This window comes from Solea senegalensis, linkage group LG9 (assembly GCF_019176455.1).
Source record: "Solea senegalensis isolate Sse05_10M linkage group LG9, IFAPA_SoseM_1, whole genome shotgun sequence".
Taxonomy (NCBI): domain Eukaryota; kingdom Metazoa; phylum Chordata; class Actinopteri; order Pleuronectiformes; family Soleidae; genus Solea; species Solea senegalensis.
Genome location: NC_058029.1, coordinates 2,320,251 through 2,339,300, shown reverse-complemented (window position 1 = coordinate 2,339,300; position 19,050 = coordinate 2,320,251). Strand labels below are relative to the sequence as shown.

Here is a 19,050-nt window from a genome sequence, read left to right as displayed (position 1 = left end):
TAAAATATCACAACTGCAATGATTTACCAATTTACTAAAGTAATCGTCAAGTAGTTTTAAAACCAGTTTCTGTAATTTTTCAGCTTCTTAAATGTGAAGATTTTCTTTCATGCTCTATATGACAAAAATCATTAAAACTGAATAATTTTTCTATTTTTTATGACATTATATGGACCAAAAAACTAAAAACTTTAACAAAATGTTTTAATTTTTACAAGAAAATACTAACGTTACACATACAAATTGTTTCTCTATAAAACCTATTCAAATTTTACAAAAACATTTTTGATGTTACACATTCCTTTGTCATTTTACATATGGCCTAATGTTTGTCAAATATTAAAAATTTACATTTCCAAAAATGTGGAAGTCTGTTCCTAAGATGTGTGGGAACAAACACTGTGTAAAAAAAACAAATGGTTACTTTCATCACCTTAAGGACAAAAATGTCCCCATTGAAACCCATTTATAGCTTGTTTCTTTTCATTAGAATTCATTCATTCATGTTTATATTTTTAGAAATTCAACATAAAATGTGTTTTACAGATGTAATTGTGGTGGTAATCCAGCAGGTGGCAGTGTTATAAGTGGCCAATGGATGCCTCTTTTTCAGTCTCTGATGTTGAATAAACATTAATTATTTTAGGTGAAAAATAACATCAGTATTTCAAATGGGAGTTTTTTGACTGTAAGTGCTGAGTGTAGTTTTTTGTTTTTACTGCATTAAACTAAACATTTTTATATTCAATCCATCAAACATTCATTTAGTATTTTTAATTAAAACAATGTCTTTTTTTTTTTAAACACTGACATTTAAAGGTTTACATATTTTATGTATAAAAAGTGTTTCAGTCATGAGGTTTGATGTTTACAAAAGAGTATTATGGCCACATGTAATCTGTTTTTGAAATAAAGTAAAAATACAAAAAAAATCCATCATGAATTCTGAGATCAAAGTCAGATTAAAGTCTGACTTGTCTTTCAAAAACATATTTTACACATGGCCCTAATACTCTTCCGTAGATTCTGTTCCATTACTTAAACATAATAAAGTATTTCACTGCAGTTTTAGGGACAAGACATTTTTGTCATTAAGGTGAAGGAAGTGATTTTTTTAAACATCGCTGGAAAAAAAGTGTTGTCTTTAACCTTTCAGTCCATTGTTTGCAATATGAAACTTCAGCCCTAGGTGGAACTAAATATTACACACTGGTCCTTTAACTGTAAAAACAATAATAATACTCTCTCAAAAATAATGAACCCACAACCAAAGTTAATTTTCTTAGTTTGTGAAAGTATTTAATTTTATTGTAAAAAGTGATTTATTTATTTGTTTACTATTGAACCTGAGAACAGTGAGGTTGCTGCAGACAGGAAGCAAGTTTGTTTTTTTTCCACACTCCTACCATTTAAAAAGAAATGAATGAAAAACATGACTTTATGTGTGAACATGTTTTCTGGAGAATTATTGACGTCTTTTCTTGCTGAGGATTCATTTTCAACATCATCAGTCATAACTTCCATACACAGCTTTAAATGTACAGTCAGAAATAAGATGCATTAAAGGGATAAAGCAGGGTTTTAAGGTTGTAAGACAGTCTGTTACAGGCTGTTAGCAGAGACACGAGAAAAAAAAGTTTTTAGCCACTTTCCAAAAGACTTGTGTGAGTTTAGGTTACGTCTATGCTATCTACGTCACATGTTCACGTCTTTATCTCACTGTTCGACAGACTTTTCAAACAGAAAACTGAAGTTTGTAAACCACTCACTCTCCCACACCAAACCCCATAGAGAAAATCAGTGATTTTAACATCACAGCACATAGGAGTTGTTGATCCACTGCTGCCTCTATCACCAAGTTCAAGTGTCTTGTTTTAGTGAATTTGGCATTTAAAATAATAAAACCAGCAGCTCCTGTGTAAAGACGTGAACATGTTCTTAAAGATATCGCAGACTTAAATGCATAGTATGTAACTGCTGCCACTCGGGGTCCTGTCATCAAAACAACAGAACAAACATCAAACGATGAGTCGTCTTGATCCCTTTGTAATGAAAATGCACAAAAGAAATATGGATTTAAAGGGTGGTGGAAAGATACTTGACTGTAGGGTTCAGGCAAGTCTAAAATCAGATTTTTCCATGTTTTTCCTGCTATGACTGAGAGCAAATATCTGATGTGAGCTCTCAGGTTCACACATACAACAAAAAACACCTGAACTATCCCTTTAAAAGTCTGTAATGATGTGTGCGTGTGTTTTTATTTGAGCTCACAAACAAGTGATTCAAGGTTGGTGTTTAAATTTTCCTTCACAAATTCATCAGCGAGAGGGGGAGGGGCTAAAAGAACCTGGTGCCAGGTTTAACGAACACGAGCAACGTTGATGATTACGATGACGACAACGGGCCAACATGAAGGTCATGGAGGTTATTGATTGTTTACTCCCAGAGAAAAGTCTGCTGCATCATCCTGTAACATCTGTATTAAAACATGACACGGCGTATTTACATCAATCAGCCGTGTGTGTGTGGCTTCTCTTAACATGCGCACTAATAAATTAAAGCAGCTAAAAACAACAATATTAATAATAATAAGACAACTTTAAAAGAACACAATAAAAGCATGAACTAAGTCAAAGTTAATATCGGCGGGGGGCAGAAGGAAGTGAAAGGACAAACATGAGACAGTCTGTGAGTGAGGAGGCGTCTCCGTCTTTGTTTTCTACTATGCTGCAAATTATCTCGATGCGATCCAACAGTCGACAACAGCCGCGGCCCCCGATCAGTGAAGGGTTCAAAAAAACGCACAAAGTCCTTGCTGTCTTGCTGCCGTGGTTTTTTTTACTCTCCCGCCGCCGCCGCGTTGGTTGATGTGTCACGAGCGTCCCCGTGTGTGTGCGTGTCATCGCTGCGTCACTGCGGCGGCGGCGTCTCTCCGACCACCTCGATGCCGTGCTGCTGCAGCTGAGCTCGCAGCAGAGCGTTCTCGTTCTTCAGCTCCTCAATCTGAAAAACAAGAGAAGCAAAAAAATTTTTTTTTAAAAAAAAAGACTTTATACTAAACGGCCACACGGTGGTATAGTGGTTAGCACTCTCGCCTTGCAGCGAGAAGACCCGGGTTCGAGCCCAGGTTGGAACAAGGGCCTTTCTGCATGGAGTTTGCATGTTCTCCCCGTGTGTGCGTGGGTTCTCTCCGGGTTCTCCGGCTTCCTCCCACAGTCCAAAAACATGCAATGTGGGGATTAGGTAAATTGGACACTCTAAATTGACCATAGGAGTGAGTGTGAGAGTGAATGGTTGTTTGTCTCTAGTTGTGTGGCCCTGCGATGGACTGGCGAACTGAGGTCAATCTGAAGAGAGGATTTCAAATGCCGAATTTTACAAAATAAGACCTTTGAACTCAGTGATGGAGGCAGCAGTGGATCAACAACTCCTCTCTTTGTTTCTGGTTCATATTTCACCACCTCATGACAACACTTAAAAAAAATGGCTAAAAATGTAACTCCATGTTAGAGCAGCGTGAGTAGAGTTTTTAAACGAGGTGGACGTGAGGTGTGTCCACGTGTGACTCAATCTCTTAGGATGAACAGCGTCTTTAACCCTTTCATAAGAATGACAGAAGCGCGTGTGAGTGTGTGTCCTCGTGTGTGTCCTCGTGTGTGTGTACCTGCTGTCGACACAGCTCGTTGTCCACCTGTATCCTCTCCACCTCCTTCACGCTCTCGTGCAGACGCTGGTTGCTCTGCCTCAGCTCGCGGATGTAGTCGCACGCTTTGGACAGGATGCCTCCTTTACTCTGGAGGAGGAAGCAGCGCACACACACACACACACACACACACGTGATGAACGTGTGAACGACACAGATCAGTGTGGAGGGGGTGAAGTGAGGCGTTCTCTTACTGCTCCGGTCTTGGTGCTGTCCACGTTGCAGTCTGGGATTATCTTGGAGAGCGTCACGATCCAGTTGTTGATCTTGTCTCTCCGCCGCCTCTCAACTGATGGAAGAACAAGTTCACTTTACTTTCTACGGCAAAGTGACGTCACAAACCTGTGGCACCATGACTCGGCACCTTTATTTGTCCAACACAAGAATCAAAGCCAACATTCCGAACTGTAGATCAGTTAAAAAAGACTTACCTACTTATACTTCCATCTTCTTAAAGTTCCAAAATTCACTTAAATCTACTTAACGTTCATAAATCTACTTAAATATACTTATAGTTCCAAAATGTATAAAAATCCCTAATCCTTATGATTGGTCAGAGCACTGATTTAAAAACAACAATCATTTCATGTCCAGGCTCTGGTTGTGTTTCAGAGACACTGGTGAAACATGAACGGCTCAACAGTGACCTCTAGTGACCACACAGGGCGTGTGTGAGATAATCACAGCAGATTGTTCCGACCTTCATTATGCTGCGCTCTCCTCCTTTCATCTCTGGGTGTTCGAGGTCCATCCATTTTCCTGCAGACAGATGGAAAATAACCCTTATTTTAATAATTCACCTCACAATCACAGACAGAAACAGAATTTCTGTGATTTGTCAGCCTGTTAAATGTGAATATTTTCTACTTTCTTTGCTATGATGCGTCCACACTGTTTATGACAATGCTGTGGATAAAAGAGCTTCAGCAGAGACACTGTGATCGCCTCATGTTCATGATTTCTCTCCATCTCAGGCTCTGTGAGTTGTGAAAGTCGGAGGGTTAAAGAAGTGGCTCCTCTGTGTAAGTTAACTTCATACAGTCAAACATTATACACCTAAAAAATCCCATTAAGATGTCTTCAGATACGAGGGAGAGAGGGAGCGCGCGGCTCAGTGTGACGGACGAGGAGTGAGAACCTTTAAAGTTCAGGTTTTTTTAAAAAAGAAGTGCGATTCTATGAGGTTCTGACACAGAGTCAGTGCTGACTGAGCACACGTCAGTTTAAGTCTACGAGGAAACTGAAGTTTGTAAACCACTCACTCTCACACACCAAACTCAGAGAAAATCAGTGAATTTAGCTCACAGGGACCCAGGAGCTGCTGGTCCTCTGCTGCCTCATGTGGTCACTTTGTGTCACTGAAGTATTTTAAATGCGAAATAATACTAACTTTAGTGATGGAGGCAGCAGTGGATCAACAACTCCTGTGTGCTGTGATGTTAAAATCACTGATTTTCTCTGTGGGGTTTGGTGTGGGAGAGTGAGTGCTTTACAAACTTCAGTTTCCTGTTGGAAAAGTCTGTCTAAGAGTGAGATAAAGACGTGACCATGTTCTTAAAGAGATCGCAGACCTTGTGCTGAACCTCTAAGTTGTTGTGGAGCTGGTTATGAAAGTGGATTTCTTTCACACAGACAGACAGACAGACAGACTTGAGTCGACTCATTTGTTTCCAGATGGAGAACAATGACCTAATTTCTGAGTCCTAATGGAAAACGATGTTTGCCAGGAGTGTGGATTTAAAAACAATGGCTTGAGGTCAGTGCAGACGAAACGTGTCCCCCACATCAAGAGCAGGGAGAGACAATCACCGGGGACTTTAAAGGAACGGATGAGGTGTGTGCTGCTTCTCGTCACTTGTGATTCAAAATTCAAAAGTGGAAACATTACATTACATGGGAGTTATGGGAGCTATTGAGGCCCTATTTTTCAAAATAAAAATCAAACAGTTCATGATCTGGTCTTTTGTTTCATTTTATTTTGAAAATCAAATTAACAGTTCGTAAAGTGTTTTAAATTTTCTTTTGAAATTCAAATGAACATCTTGCAATCTGTTTTTTTAATTTTATTCTGAAAATCAAATTAACAGTTTGATCTGGGGTTTTTTTCATTTTATTCTGAAAAACGAATGAAGTACTGACACCTGGACAGCGTGTGTGACAGTGTGTGAGTGTCTGTGTGACGTGTCCTCACCAGTTTAAATCGTCGCGCTGCAGCAGCTCACTCTCACTCCTGTGAAAACATCAGAGGGAAAACAAAAAAAAAGTCAACTTCTCACTCCCACGTCAACGACAGCGTCGTCATCACGGCGATCGCTCACGCCGCTGTCGTTATTCGTGAGAGAGAGAGAATGTAAACACACTGCAGAGACATGAAACAACTTCATATTCAAACAAGCGTTTGTTGTGTTTGCTGAGCGTAACGTGCGGCGTCACACGGGCCGACAACAGAAACTAATCTGACACTTTCAAAACACAAGCAGGAAAATATCCTTTGAAGCTTTTACTGAAAATATATCAGTCGTAGAAGAAAAGGACGGACAGACGGACGTGGAGGTGCATTCACTTCATTAGATAACGAGTCGTGTTTGTTTCAAGTGACTTCAAGTAAATCACTTATCCATGTTAAAGTCACTGATTTTCTCTATGGGGTTTGGTGTGGGAGAGTGAGTGGTTTACAAACTTCAGTTTCCTGTCTGTCTAACAGTGAGATGAGTAGGATTTTTAAGTGGACATTGTTGGCTTTAAATCTTGTGTCAGATGTCGCGCTCATGACTCTCAGTTTTTAGTATCAGGAACTAAAAAAATCCAGCAGGTTCTGTCAGTGATGGAGAAGAGAAAAAACAGTGGAGTCGTGTCAGGACTGTGAGGTGGAAAAAGCATCATATGACTCACATGTGAGTGTTTGTTATTTGTGGTACTAAAGACACTGAGGGTTCATGAGCAGACAGAACCAGGCCGCTGTCATCAGGTCATTAAAATGACACAGACCGTTTTTCTGTCTGTGTTCAGGTGAAGCTGCTGATAATGTTAACGACGACGATCAGCAGCGTGTGGTGCAGCAGTGGGAGAGCGTCTGAGCTGGGTTTCCTGTTTGTTCCTGTGTGATGTGTGATTATACGCACACACGCTGGGAGTTTTACACACACACACACACACACACAGGGGAGATTTGTGGAATAAACAAACAAAATGCTATCATGATATTATCAAGCTGTGTGTCTCTGTGTGTCTGTGTGTGAGCATGTCTCTTTGTGTGTGTGTCTGTCTGTGTGTGCGCACGTGTCTGTGTGTCTGTGCGTGTCCATGTGCATGTCTGTGTGTTTGTGTGTGTATATCTGTCTGTGTGTGTGTCTGTCTGTCTCTGGGTGTGTATATCTGTGTGTGTCTGTCTGTCTCTGGGTGTGTATATCTGTCTCTGTGTGTGTGTGTGTGTGTGTGTCTGCGTGTCTGTCTGTGTGTGTGTGTGTGTGTGTGTGTGTGTGTGTGTGTGTGTGTGTGTGTGTGTATAAACTCACGCAGAGTAGGACTGTGTGCGTGGGGCGATGGTGCGTGGCGTTCCTGTCTGAATGACGTCAGGCGGCGTCATCATGACGTAGAACTGACCTGTGGCTGTTAAATAAAACCATGTATGAATGAAATGACATGAATCATAAATGAAATGATGATGGAAACATTGATGAGTTGCTGTGTGTGTGTGTGCGATACAGTGTGAGGAGCGACTCACCTCCCGCCTGTGTGAGCGCGGGGTCAGCGGCGGCCTGCACAGACACCGTCCCTTCACTCACCGCCGACGCTGGGAAGTAAGCGAAGCGTGTCTCCCCTCCCACCGCCTCTCCTGCTGGACTTCCACCATTACTGAAAGGGTTCTGGATCACAGCCTGAGACACAGAGACGAGAGTGAACGCGTCACAGCAGGTACACACACACACACGATTTTATGGCTGTAGAATTGTGAGTTTTTCTGCTCCTTTTTTTCCAAGATTACTTTCACTTTCCATATCTGGCAGTTATTCAACTGTTTACTGACAAAGGTGTGACGCGCCAGTGAATCTCGTCTGTGAGTGGACGCTCGCTCCTCTGAAGTCCTGGGGTTTTACCATAATGACAAGTATATGAGTGCAAACGCTCTTATTACTCTGCTCTCTGGTATCCGTCCATCATCTGTCTTCTACTGCTTTATCCTCCACATGAGGGTCAGCTGACATGGGGCGAGAGGCGGAGTCACACCCTGAACAGATCGCCAGAGCATAGTTTTTTTAGCTATCACAAACTATATAGGAGTAACGGTAATGAGAAAAACACATCTGTGACGACAGAAGAGTTAATATCACCAACCCTGCCTCCATACTTCAAAGAAACTGTGTCACATACAAATCTTTTTGTTGTTTTTGAAACGATTCAAAACAACGTGACGCAGATTAGTGTGCGTGTGTGTGTCTGTGTCCTGACTGTGATCATTTACCTGAGCGACGGCCTGAGGAGCTGCAGAGAAAGCAGCCGCTGAGACGACGCTCACCGCTCCGCCGCCATCGTCGCGTCCGTCGAGGTGCTGGTCGCTGACCTGGACGACCCGGTACGTGACCTGCAGACGCAGCACAGGCGTCAGAGAGGAGAAGCTGCTCATCATTTCCGGGTTTGACAAACACTGATCAATATTTTGACACATTTTATGACATTTTATGGATGAAATTCCTGCTGAAGAAACAATGAGGAAAGTTTTCTTCTTCTATTACTAAGAGAATGCAGACATTTTGATGCATCAACACCAGTTTAATTAAATAAAAATCAATATGGTATTATTTCTTGATCAGTGACAACTTCACTTTAATTCAATTTGCATGTTTGTTCCTGTGATCAAGTTTCTGTGATTTTTCAGCTTCTTAAATGTGAATATTTTCTGGTTTCTTTGCTCCATAAAAACAAAAATCATTCAAACTCAATCGTTTGTGGACAAAAATCATTCATCAACTGATCAGTTGATCAGTTACAAACACTGATCAACATTTTACAGATGAAACAACTAACAATTAACCGTTTAAAATCATTTAAACCAGTTTCTGTGACTTCTTAAATGTGAATATTTTCTGGTTTCTTTGCTCCGTAAAGACGTTTGAGAGCGTTGTCATTTTCTGACATTTTAAATGATTAAAATAATCGTTAGTCGTCAGCTCTGATCAAAATATAAACTTTCAAACTGAACGGTGAAAAGTTAAAGTTTGGATTTGTTCATGCAGCAATGACATTGCAGCGAATGACATTTTTAAACAGGATAATCGCACTCTTCTTACCTGACACGTCGATTTGTTAATCATTTTTCTAACGTGATACTAATCCAAACCTCAGCCGTGCAGCGCTCTCACCGTCCCACACATGATGCATCACAACGTCCCTCATCCAATTTAGTCAGGACAAGAAAATTGAGCTTGTTTGCTCCAAGAATGGGTTTTTGTTTCTCTTCCGTCATGTGACTCCCCCTCCTGACTGACATGTGACCGCAGCCCCCGCCGCCAATCCCAGACCAGAGTGGAATCACATGATCGCTCGGACAAGCCGCACGGGTCATCGACTTAATTAATCCTCAATGTTAATCATCCATGTCAGGAAAAAACCCAACTAACTTCTGTCTGTCTGTCTGTCTGCTGCTGCTGCTGCTGTGTGGACACAGCCAGGGGACACACTGGTCTCCCATGTGTCATGTGACTGTGGAAAACACACACACACACACACACACGCACGCACACACAAACAGCTCGCCATCTTCCTGATGCAAAAAAAGGGAACAGCGTTTGACGCAATCTGGCAAAAACAAACCCACGACAGCGTAGCGGCACGAAAACCTCACACACACAGTAACGGCGTGTCAGTGAGAGGAAGTGTCAGCGTGAAGCTCCTGACACCAAAGAAACAAACTACATCCCCGCTCACTGGTGCATGAATAATGGATTCATACATGTCGTTTACTCACTTTCTACCACATCTATCAGTATTTAACCACGCGACGGCGCCGTGGAGCGCGCTTGCTTGCTCGCTCATCGTGTCTCAACACAAGTTTGTCCGCTCATTTCTTGACAGACATATTATACATTATGTAATGTAGAATGTAGAAGAATGGTGATCAAACTCTGGAAACGATGTTCTCAAATGTCTTGTTATTGTCCACAAACACAAAATGATTCTGTTTGAATGATTTCTTTGTTTTATGGAGCAAAGACACCAGAAAATAATTATTATTTAATAAGAAAAAAACAACCTCAAATGATGAATTGATTAATCATTTGTTCGTTGCAATCTACAGCCTCTCCATTAGATGTCACTAATTCTTACACATTGGACCTTTAATAACATATTTACTGTCTAATCTCTCACTGTTAGACTGTCTTAAGTCTGTCTAACAGCGATATAAACCTGACTTAACCTTAGACTTAAATTGCACACTTTTTTTTTGATTGAAGTGGATAAATTGTGATTTGACTGAGAGTGAGTGTCCAAATCTCTCTCTGGTTCTTGGTGCTGGTTGTATTCACCTCAAGGTCACGACCTCATACAACTACACTTGAAAAATCCAGTTTAAATGCAGTCCGTGTTTCTCTGAAATTAGCTGTAAAGTAAAAAACAATTATCACAGGTAGAAATACACCTACCTGCCCACCCTCTGTGCGGAACTGATACTGTATGTTGTGGTCTCCAAACGCTGCAGCCTGCTGAACACTGGCTACTGACACGCTGCCCTGATCGTCTCCTGCTGCGTCTACAGGAAGAATGAAGGAGAAGGTGATGAGAAGACAGAGGGGAAAACCTCATGAAAACATGATTTTCAGCTGTGTGAATATTTATATTTATATACACATATATATATATATACATACATACATACACATATATATGTATATATATATATATACACACATATATATATACATATATATACACACATATATATGTATATATATATATATATATGTATATATATATATATATATATATATATATATATATATATATATATATATATATATATATATATATAATATTTTCTACTTTCTGTGATTTTTCAGCTTCTTAAATGTGAATATTTTCTAATTTCTTTGCTCCATAAAACAAAGAAACCATTAAATCTCAATCGGTTTAGTTTGTAGACAAAAACGAGACATTTGAGAACATCCTCTTTTCCAGGTTTGATCAGCATCTGACATTTTATGGACCAAGCGAATACTCAAACACCCTGGTACATTAGTTCTTACCTTCAGATCCCTGGTCCACTTCTTCTTCTTGTTTTTCTTGGCTGCAAAACAGAAACAATTCAAGTCCTTAAAGAAACACAATAGTGATGATTAAAGCTGCAAATAGTCTTGTATAAAGTGAAACTTGAGTAAAAGTATGTTAGCAGAAAATGACTTTGGTAGAAGTTGAAGTCACTTTTTTATAAAATTACTTCAGTAAAAGTCTTAAGGTTTATGACATTTACTCTACTTAAGTGTCAAAAGTCACTTTCTCAGTAGTACAGTGAGTTGTCTTTCAACTGGAAGATTGTGGGTTCAATTCCTGGCTTTGCTCGACTACATGTGTCCTTGAGCAAAGACATTGAAGCCTATGTTGCAGTGTGTGAATGTGAGTGAAAGATTTGTGAATGGGTGAAAACTGTGATCCTTTGGGGAGAATTTCTTTTCTCCCCATAGGGCTTGTACCACCGTGTAAGTACTCAGGCCCAAATATATATATGTATATATATATATATATATATATATATATATATATATATATATATATATATATATATATATATATATATATATATATTTTGTGCAAAGAAACCCGGAAATATTCACATTTAAGAAGCAGAAAAAAATCATACACACTGATTTTAAACAATATGGTTATAGAGTTGGTGATTCATTTAGTTATCGGTTAATAATCAATTAATCTTTGCCACCCAACTTGTTATCATAATATTTATTATCATCACAACAGTTATTGTATGATTGCCTGCGTTATTTCATTTAGGTTTTTGAAGGTTTATGGAGCAAAGAAACACAGAAACTTGTTTGTAATAATATTGTATATTTCGTTATCGATTATTGCCAAAATTTCCAGTTAATTCTCCATAAATTCTCTCACATGATTGATAAATTTAGTATTGGTTGTTGTAGCCCTGAACAAATTCAGCCAAGTCTTCGTTTTAGAGATAAAATATTTAATATATCGACTCATTAAATTACAACAGTTGTATTATTATTATTTATTGTAAAGCGCTCTTCAGTTTAACATGTTTGACATTAAAAACAGAACTTTGTGAATATTGTGTGCTCGGTTTGTTTATATTAGCCAGCGGAAGCTAACTTAGCTGCGCTCCTGTTGTCAAACTCGTCGTAATCGTAGTTTAGATTGAATAGTTCGTGTTTTTTAGTTGCTGTCGTGTCAGCGGAAACACTATCTCACATTCAGTCTCTTTACACTGGAATCGGATTAAAGGCTGTTTGTTTGTTTGTTTGTTTGTTTTTCTTTCTTAGCTCAGGCCTCGGTTAGCTTCCTACAAACTAGCTGCCGGTGGGGTAGCATGTAGCGGCTAGCTTGTATCTGTCAGTGTGTCGGCTCGGTTCGGTTCAGTTTACCTTACGGTGTCCAGACTCTGTTCGAGCATATCCATCAGGGTGAGCGCGGAAAAAAAACGTGATATTCAGTGAGTGACACAGACTGAGGTGGAAGTGAGTGATCACGAGGACAAACACTCAGGTCATGTGAGGCAGAGCGAGATAGATACGGGGGGAGAAAGAGGGACACGTGATCTGGTTATGGGAAAAACCGTTCTTTTCGGTGTACTGAATCGTTGGAATCAGTTCACTATAAAGATTCGTTCACCAAATCGTTGCAGTTCTCCCCGCGTGACCCGAGCGCGGAGTCCGATTCAGTTCCAGTACTTCCGGCTCTCCTCAGTGCTGTCGCCATACGCACCAAAGCCCGTCTCTTAAAACAGAGAGTTTAGAAATGCCCTTAATAAATGTTGCCGTTCAACTGACATTTTCTGGAATTTTAGGGTCTTTTGAATTGATCGAATGTTCGATATTGTGCCGGGATTTGCTGAGATAGATTCTGTGACCGTTTTAAAGACTGGATTGTTGTTGACCTCAGTTAAAATGGAGACTGTTGTTGATAATTGATCTTGGACCTGTTCTTTTCTTTCATTTTGTCTTTCTTTACTTTCTGTAAGTTTGTCTTTCCTTCCTTTCCATATATCCACCCTTTTAGTCTTTCTTTCTGTCTTTTTTCTTTGTTTCTGTCTCTTTTTTTCAGACCATCTTCAGTCTGTCCTTTTTTTCCATATTTTCCTGTCAGTCTGTTTTCCGTAACAACAATCAACATCGTTTTATGTATTCAAATTAGTTTTGGGGCCCAAAACATATCTGGGAATCACTGCTACAGGCTAATGAGGATGTAAGTATATAAACAAAGAAAGAAACCCTGGTAAGTATGAGGTTCAGTTTGCACACATGTGAATCTATTATAACTATTAAATTTGACCAATGTCACTCCAGTGATTTATTAGGTTTGTGAGATTAAATGAGCCTTTATTTGATAATGTCACACACAGAAACCTCTTGTACTTTTTATTATGTTTTATTATTTTAATATTTAATATTTCAGTAAAAGTTGAACATTATAAACCTTGTGTGTGGGCAGGATTAATGGAAGGGCTAATTCATGAATTAATGATTTCAGTTTCTTTATATTGTTTCCAAAAAGACTCATTTGTGGCCCTTATCCTCGTCCGTACTGCTGAGTTGCTCGCTCTGATCTTTGCCCTACATAAAACGGAACGTTCCTTTGTCGGATCGTGTTTTACGACGAATATTATGTGAGGAGCACCGTGTCGCTTGCTGGTAACTTTTTTACGATAGTTAGATTGTTCAAAGAAATAGTACATATATACTGTATAACTGTGCTTTTGTGGGGACTGTAATCTTATTTTATTTCATTTTTATTTTCATATTAAATCATCGCTGAACCTCATTGTATTTTTAACTTGGGAGTTGAATTTAACAACGCAGCCAGCCAATCAGAGTGGAGAGGGGGCGTGTCCCGCAGCATTTCATTAGCTGATCCGGTAGGCGGTACCCTCCGCGCTGTCTCAGTGGAGTCACAGTGAAATACGTCCGGTGTTGTGTTGGTAAGGTGAAGGTTCACCGCGGTGACATTATCTTTGCTGCTTCAAACCATGTCTGGTCGCGTTCTCGTCGGAGTGAAGCGTGTCATTGACTACGCTGTCAAGGTAAACGAGATTCTACCGTTTTCACCGCGTCATTTTTGTTTAAATGTTCTTTTTTTTTTGTCCCGTCGTCACTCATGACGACTTTCTGAGCTCTGTAAGATAACGTTAGCATGCTAATGCCAGCGAACAGCAGTTGTGTAAGATTCAGATTCAAAGTTTGTCACAGACGAGGAGCATATCAATATATATATATATATATATATATATATATATGTATATATATATATGTGTGTATTCACACACACACATATATATACACACACACACATACGTACATACATGTATGTGTGTATATATACACACACATTTACACACATATGTGTGTGTGCGCATATATTTATTTTTTTAATTCTTGCCTTGCATGGTGAGATTATGTGGTCAGGTTTTTAGTCTAGTTTATAGTTTAAGTTTATAATACAGCAATGTTTCACTAAAGATTGACTAAAAAAGTATTTTCGCAAATGAAATTGCAACTATAATCATAATCTCTTACATTTGTCTTAATTCCTATTTTTGTGGGTTTTTTTAAAAAAACACTTAAGTTTTGCGAGGGATCGATTATAAATGAGTAATTGTTGCAAATGTGTGTTCCTCCTTCATGTCTGGAAGATATGAAGCACATGGGCACCATAATCAATATCAGTGTGCAGCTGCTTGAACACTCCTGCTTCAGCTGCTCTCAGCCAGATCTTCATTCAACCCCTGCTGCTCTTTTTTGACACGTCAACAAAACACAACCATATCGCAATTTTTTTGGGACACATGTCTTGTGCTGCTTGTTGTTGTTTTGTGTAGTTTTGAGTCATTTGTTTGCATACAAAATATTATAGGATACAAGGGCTGGGGTTTATAAATAAAATATAAGATTATCTCCAAAACCCAATGTACACACCTGGAGATTTGTAGAGATGATATCCCATTGTGACTCTGTTCTGTGCGTGTCACTCCCGCTCAGATTCGCGTGAAGCCCGACAACAGCGGTGTGGTGACAGATGGCGTTAAACACTCGATGAACCCCTTCTGTGAGATCGCCGTGGAGGAGGCGGTCAAGCTGAAGGAGAAGAAGCTGATCAAGGAGGTTGTGGCCGTCAGCTGTGGACCACAGCAAGCTCAGGTGGGCGAGATAGCACCAAGAGACTCTGCACCCGTGACCTCTAATCTAATCCAGAATCTGGAGACAGGTTTGTTGTTGTTTTAATCAATGTCATGTCTGTGTTTTTACACTTATCAGGAGACCATCCGCACTGCCCTCGCCATGGGGGCAGACCGAGGCATTCATGTGGAAGTGAGCGGGAAAGACTATGAAACCCTGGGCCCGCTGCACGTCTCTAAGATTCTGGCTGCTCTGGCCAAGAAGGAGGAGGCTCAGCTTGTCATCCTCGGCAAACAGGTGACACCGCAGCGTTAACTAACCCCGCACTTAAAAGCACGACGAGAGCCGCAACAAGTACTCGATTAGTTGTTTATTAATCGTCTACTAAATGAATCACCACCTATTTTGATATTCCATAAATCGATTTGAGTGTTTTTTTAATATTCACATTTAAGAAGCTGAAAAATCACAGAAAGTAGAAAATATTCACATTTAAGAAAACTAGTTTTAAGTATTACAAAGCACTCAAACTGACCAAACTAATTATCAAAAATAGTTGGCGATTCATTTATGCAGCTCTCTATTTTGATTGTAATATTAATATGTGTTTTTGTTTATAAGGTCTAACTAGGTACAGAAGTTGTAAAATGTAAACATCAGTCACAACAGCATGTTTACAGCGGGCTGTTAAATATTTTGTAGAAATAAATGTAATAAATAAATCTGTGATGTGTATGACTTTCACAGGCCATCGATGACGACTGTAACCAGACAGGACAGATGACCGCGGCTCTGCTAGACTGGCCTCAGGTGACTCACATCCACCTTTTCTGAACCGGTAGAACAGTACTGGGGGTATTAGGTGTAGCTGACGCAGTTCAAGGAATTTGTTCTGGTTGCTGGTGCAAAAACAAGAGCAAAAAAAATATTACAGCAAAATATCATAGAAAATGAGAGAACTGTGAATCCTGTTAATTTATATCATATAACTGGAAATATACAAACATAATATAAGTGTATTTCTGATGTTGGTCTTTGGCGTCGGTCTGAACTCTGCTGCCTTATCAGTGGTGACTAGCTTGAGTCAGTGAGAGCGACAGTGAACAGGTAAACATCAGCAGAGCAGGTCAAAGGTCATGGTCACTTACACCTGCCGTGAACTTCCACCAACTCGCCTGTAGATGGAGCCATCTGACAGCGCAGAGATTGTAGTTTGGCATATCTTCAAACAAAAAGATTTTTTTTATTATCACTGCAGAAATAAAAAAGCTCAAGGTGATGACTAAACCACAGAACAGGGCCGGTCCAAGCCTTTATGGGGCCACACGCCTTGTCCCACCATCTCAGAGTAGCCACTGTTATTGATACCAGTGTTACCGTATGAATTGCATTAATTAGGGCCTGAGCACAAATGCCAGGAGCTGAAAAGGCTGCCGTGCGTTGCCCGAGGGTCTGTACTGTAGTGCCCCCTAAGATGGAAACTGAAAATCAAGTTTCACCAAATTCCCTGAAACTTGGCGGGAAGATGTTATCGTCCCAACACGATTTGGAAACATGGCCTCAACTCAACAGGAAGTTGGCCATTTTGAGTTTTAGTGATTTGCACCCAACGTAAATGAACAAGAAGCTGAAAAATCACAGACACTAGAAAACATTCACATTTAAGAAGCTGGAAAATCACAGAAATGAGAAAGTATTCACATTTAAGAAGCTGAAAACTTGTTTTAAATACTGAAAAAAAGTGCTCAAACTGACCAAATCGGTTGGGGATTAATTTATTTAAATGTTGACTGGTGTTTTCCTCTTCAGGGCACGTTTGCGTCAGAGGTGTCACTGGAAGGAGACAAGATTAAAGTGGTGAGAGAGATCGATGGCGGCCTGGAGACGATTAAAATCAACACGCCGGCTGTGCTGACGGCAGACCTGCGACTCAACACGCCCAGATATGCCACGTTGCCCAATATCATGGTAGGCTGCAAAGAATCATGGGAAAAACAAACGACACCTAGGTGGTTCTTTGGCTCTTAAAGTGGAGAAAAAATTGGCTACATTTCATTTGTCATTGCTGGCAGCCATGTTTTCACTTGGTTGTCAGTGTAAGAGGCACTCTCTAGCCATGTGGACATCAGTTAATAGATATAGTTAGTGTGTACAGCGTCTGCACATGATTCTCCCGTGTCTTTTCGAACCTCTCAGAAAGCTAAGAAGAAGAAAATCGCTAACGTGAAGCCCGCAGACTTAGGCGTGGAGCTGACGTCACGGCTGGAGGTGCTGAGAGTGGACGAGCCCCCACAGAGGCTGGCGGGGATAAAGGTGGAGACGGTGGGCGACCTGGTGTCCAAGCTGAAGGAGACGGGCAAGATATAGACGAGGTCAAAGGGCACAACCAAGCAGAGGGGTGAGAACCGCTTCTTACTATGGACTGAATTCTACCTTTCTCTTATTTGTGAAGATGTTTTCTATCATGTAAGTATGTAAAGAATATGGTTTTTTTTTCATTTGTTAATTAGTGGTTTATAGTTTGAAATACTGGGGTGAAATTTAGTAAATATTTTTAGTCTCAGTCTCCAAAGTGAAAATGTTCTCATGTCAGACCACAATTCTAATAATGACTTTGATTATAGTATGGCGTCTGTGGGATTTCAACGTGATTCGTGGCTAGGGAGACTTTTATTTTGAAATGTATGGGATTGTTTTAATGTCTTAAACGGATATGGAGACTTTTATTTTTGAAATAAAATCAGGAAATATTGACAGTTTAGGAGCTGAAAACTCACTAAACCTGATCTAATCATATACATATATAGAACCATTAGATAATCTCCAGCCGTCTCGTTTGTAATCCTAACCTGGACGCAGTCAGATTATGTTTTGAATAATTAATGTTGTGTGTTGTGGTTTTCAGGAGGTTTTTGATGAAGAACTGGACTCAGGACTTTCCTCCCTCTGTGTGAGACTGTGAGGACAAACACACAGAGACACTGTCCACTTCTCTAACAGCACCACCTTCCACTGATGGACATCCTTTAAAGGGACAGTTCAGGGTTTTTTCACGTGTGGTTGAACACGTTCTTCAGACGTCGTTGTCGCTGGAAGCCACGTTTGAGTGGTTCTCAGCAGCAGGGGGCACTCACCGTCTGTCTCTCACATGACCAAAACAAATCTGAACTATCACTTTAATTCGTACAGGGGTGTGGTTTTCTATCACAAGCCACTGATGATCATGTAACGTGAGACTTCATGTATATCTGTTTATGTAAATGGTATATATATATGTAAATATGTCCTTCACAGTTTAAACGGTCCCCAGTGTCTCTGTGTGTGTGTTTGTGTGTGTGTGTGTGTGCGAGCAAAAAAAGGTAAAGTCGTCGTAAATGCTTCTTTCACCTTACAGAACTAAACCACAATAACAACAATAAACTCCTCCATTGTTCTAATTCCTGAATATGATTCTTTTTTACTCTCCTTTGAATCCCGTCATCATTTTTGAATGAAAATACAAAGTAAAAACAGCAGAACCTTTTTGAAATCTATGATAAGAACATGTTTCACGTCTTTATCTAACGGGTAGACGGACTTATCCAACAGGAAACTGAAGTTTGTAACAAACTCACTGTCCCACACCAAACCTCACAGAGAAAACCTGTGATTTCAGTTTGTGGGCTCACAGGAGCTGCTGGTCTACTGCTGCCTCGTGTGATCACTTTGTGTCACTGAAGTATGTCTAAATTAAATATTTTAAAAGCCCAATTTGACAAAATAACACATGTGAACTTTGTGATGGAGGCAGCATTGGATCACGATGGGGTTTGGTGTGGGAGAGTGAGTGGTTTACAAATTTCAGTTTCCTGTTAGAAAAGTCTGACTTAAAATAGTGAGTGATTCTCAGTCTGAGAATTGTACCTGCTTCTGTTATTTGTGCAAAAACGTTTTTCATCAAGTCAAAACGTGGAGTCAGTGTCATCGGATTTCCTTAATAAACTCTACTGT

General features: G+C 40.0%; 2 protein-coding genes across 3 annotated transcripts; one reads left to right on the top strand and one right to left on the bottom strand.

The window, feature by feature from the left end:
- Positions 1-1,298: 1,298 nt before the first annotated feature.
- Positions 1,299-12,652, bottom strand: LOC122775008 (upstream stimulatory factor 2). 2 transcript variants are annotated; one of them, XM_044034678.1, is made up of 11 exons: positions 12,313-12,652; positions 10,945-10,985; positions 10,345-10,451; positions 8,166-8,285; positions 7,428-7,581; positions 7,219-7,312; positions 5,895-5,933; positions 4,404-4,462; positions 3,898-3,992; positions 3,665-3,793; positions 1,299-3,003 (listed from the first exon to the last, which is right to left on the bottom strand). In XM_044034678.1, exons 1-11 carry the CDS (start codon positions 12,345-12,347, stop codon positions 2,911-2,913), a joined length of 966 nt encoding a protein of 321 aa, XP_043890613.1. In that variant the 5' UTR covers positions 12,348-12,652; the 3' UTR covers positions 1,299-2,910. The 2 variants fall into 2 exon arrangements, with proteins under 2 accessions (XP_043890613.1, XP_043890614.1); XM_044034679.1 differs by lacking the exons at positions 10,345-10,451; positions 10,945-10,985; positions 12,313-12,652 and adding an exon at positions 8,992-9,411.
- A 1,178-nt stretch (positions 12,653-13,830) lies between these two features.
- On the top strand, positions 13,831-18,497 carry etfb (electron transfer flavoprotein subunit beta). Its single transcript, XM_044035148.1, has 7 exons — positions 13,831-13,967; positions 14,923-15,081; positions 15,199-15,357; positions 15,808-15,870; positions 16,870-17,028; positions 17,257-17,458; positions 17,966-18,497. The coding sequence occupies exons 1-6, from the start codon at positions 13,914-13,916 to the stop codon at positions 17,425-17,427; spliced, it is 765 nt and encodes a 254-aa protein (XP_043891083.1). The 5' UTR covers positions 13,831-13,913; the 3' UTR covers positions 17,428-17,458; positions 17,966-18,497.
- The last annotated feature ends 553 nt before the right edge of the window (positions 18,498-19,050 follow it).

Bases quoted from the DNA above. Each gene is read 5' to 3' on its own strand.
- LOC122775008 (XM_044034678.1), bottom strand. From the start codon at position 12,347: ATGGATATGCTCGAACAGAGTCTGGACACCGTAAG. The intron at 3,993-4,403 runs GTCGGAACAATC...TTCTTCCATCAG, and splicing joins GAGAGCGCAGCATAATGAAG to TTGAGAGGCGGCGGAGAGAC. The intron at 3,794-3,897 runs GTAAGAGAACGC...TTCCTCCTCCAG, and splicing joins ACAGCACCAAGACCGGAGCA to AGTAAAGGAGGCATCCTGTC.
- etfb (XM_044035148.1), top strand. From the start codon at position 13,914: ATGTCTGGTCGCGTTCTCGTCGGAGTGAAGCGTGTCATTGACTACGCT. The intron at 13,968-14,922 runs GTAAACGAGATT...ACTCCCGCTCAG, and splicing joins TCATTGACTACGCTGTCAAG to ATTCGCGTGAAGCCCGACAA. The intron at 15,871-16,869 runs GTGACTCACATC...TTTCCTCTTCAG, and splicing joins CTCTGCTAGACTGGCCTCAG to GGCACGTTTGCGTCAGAGGT.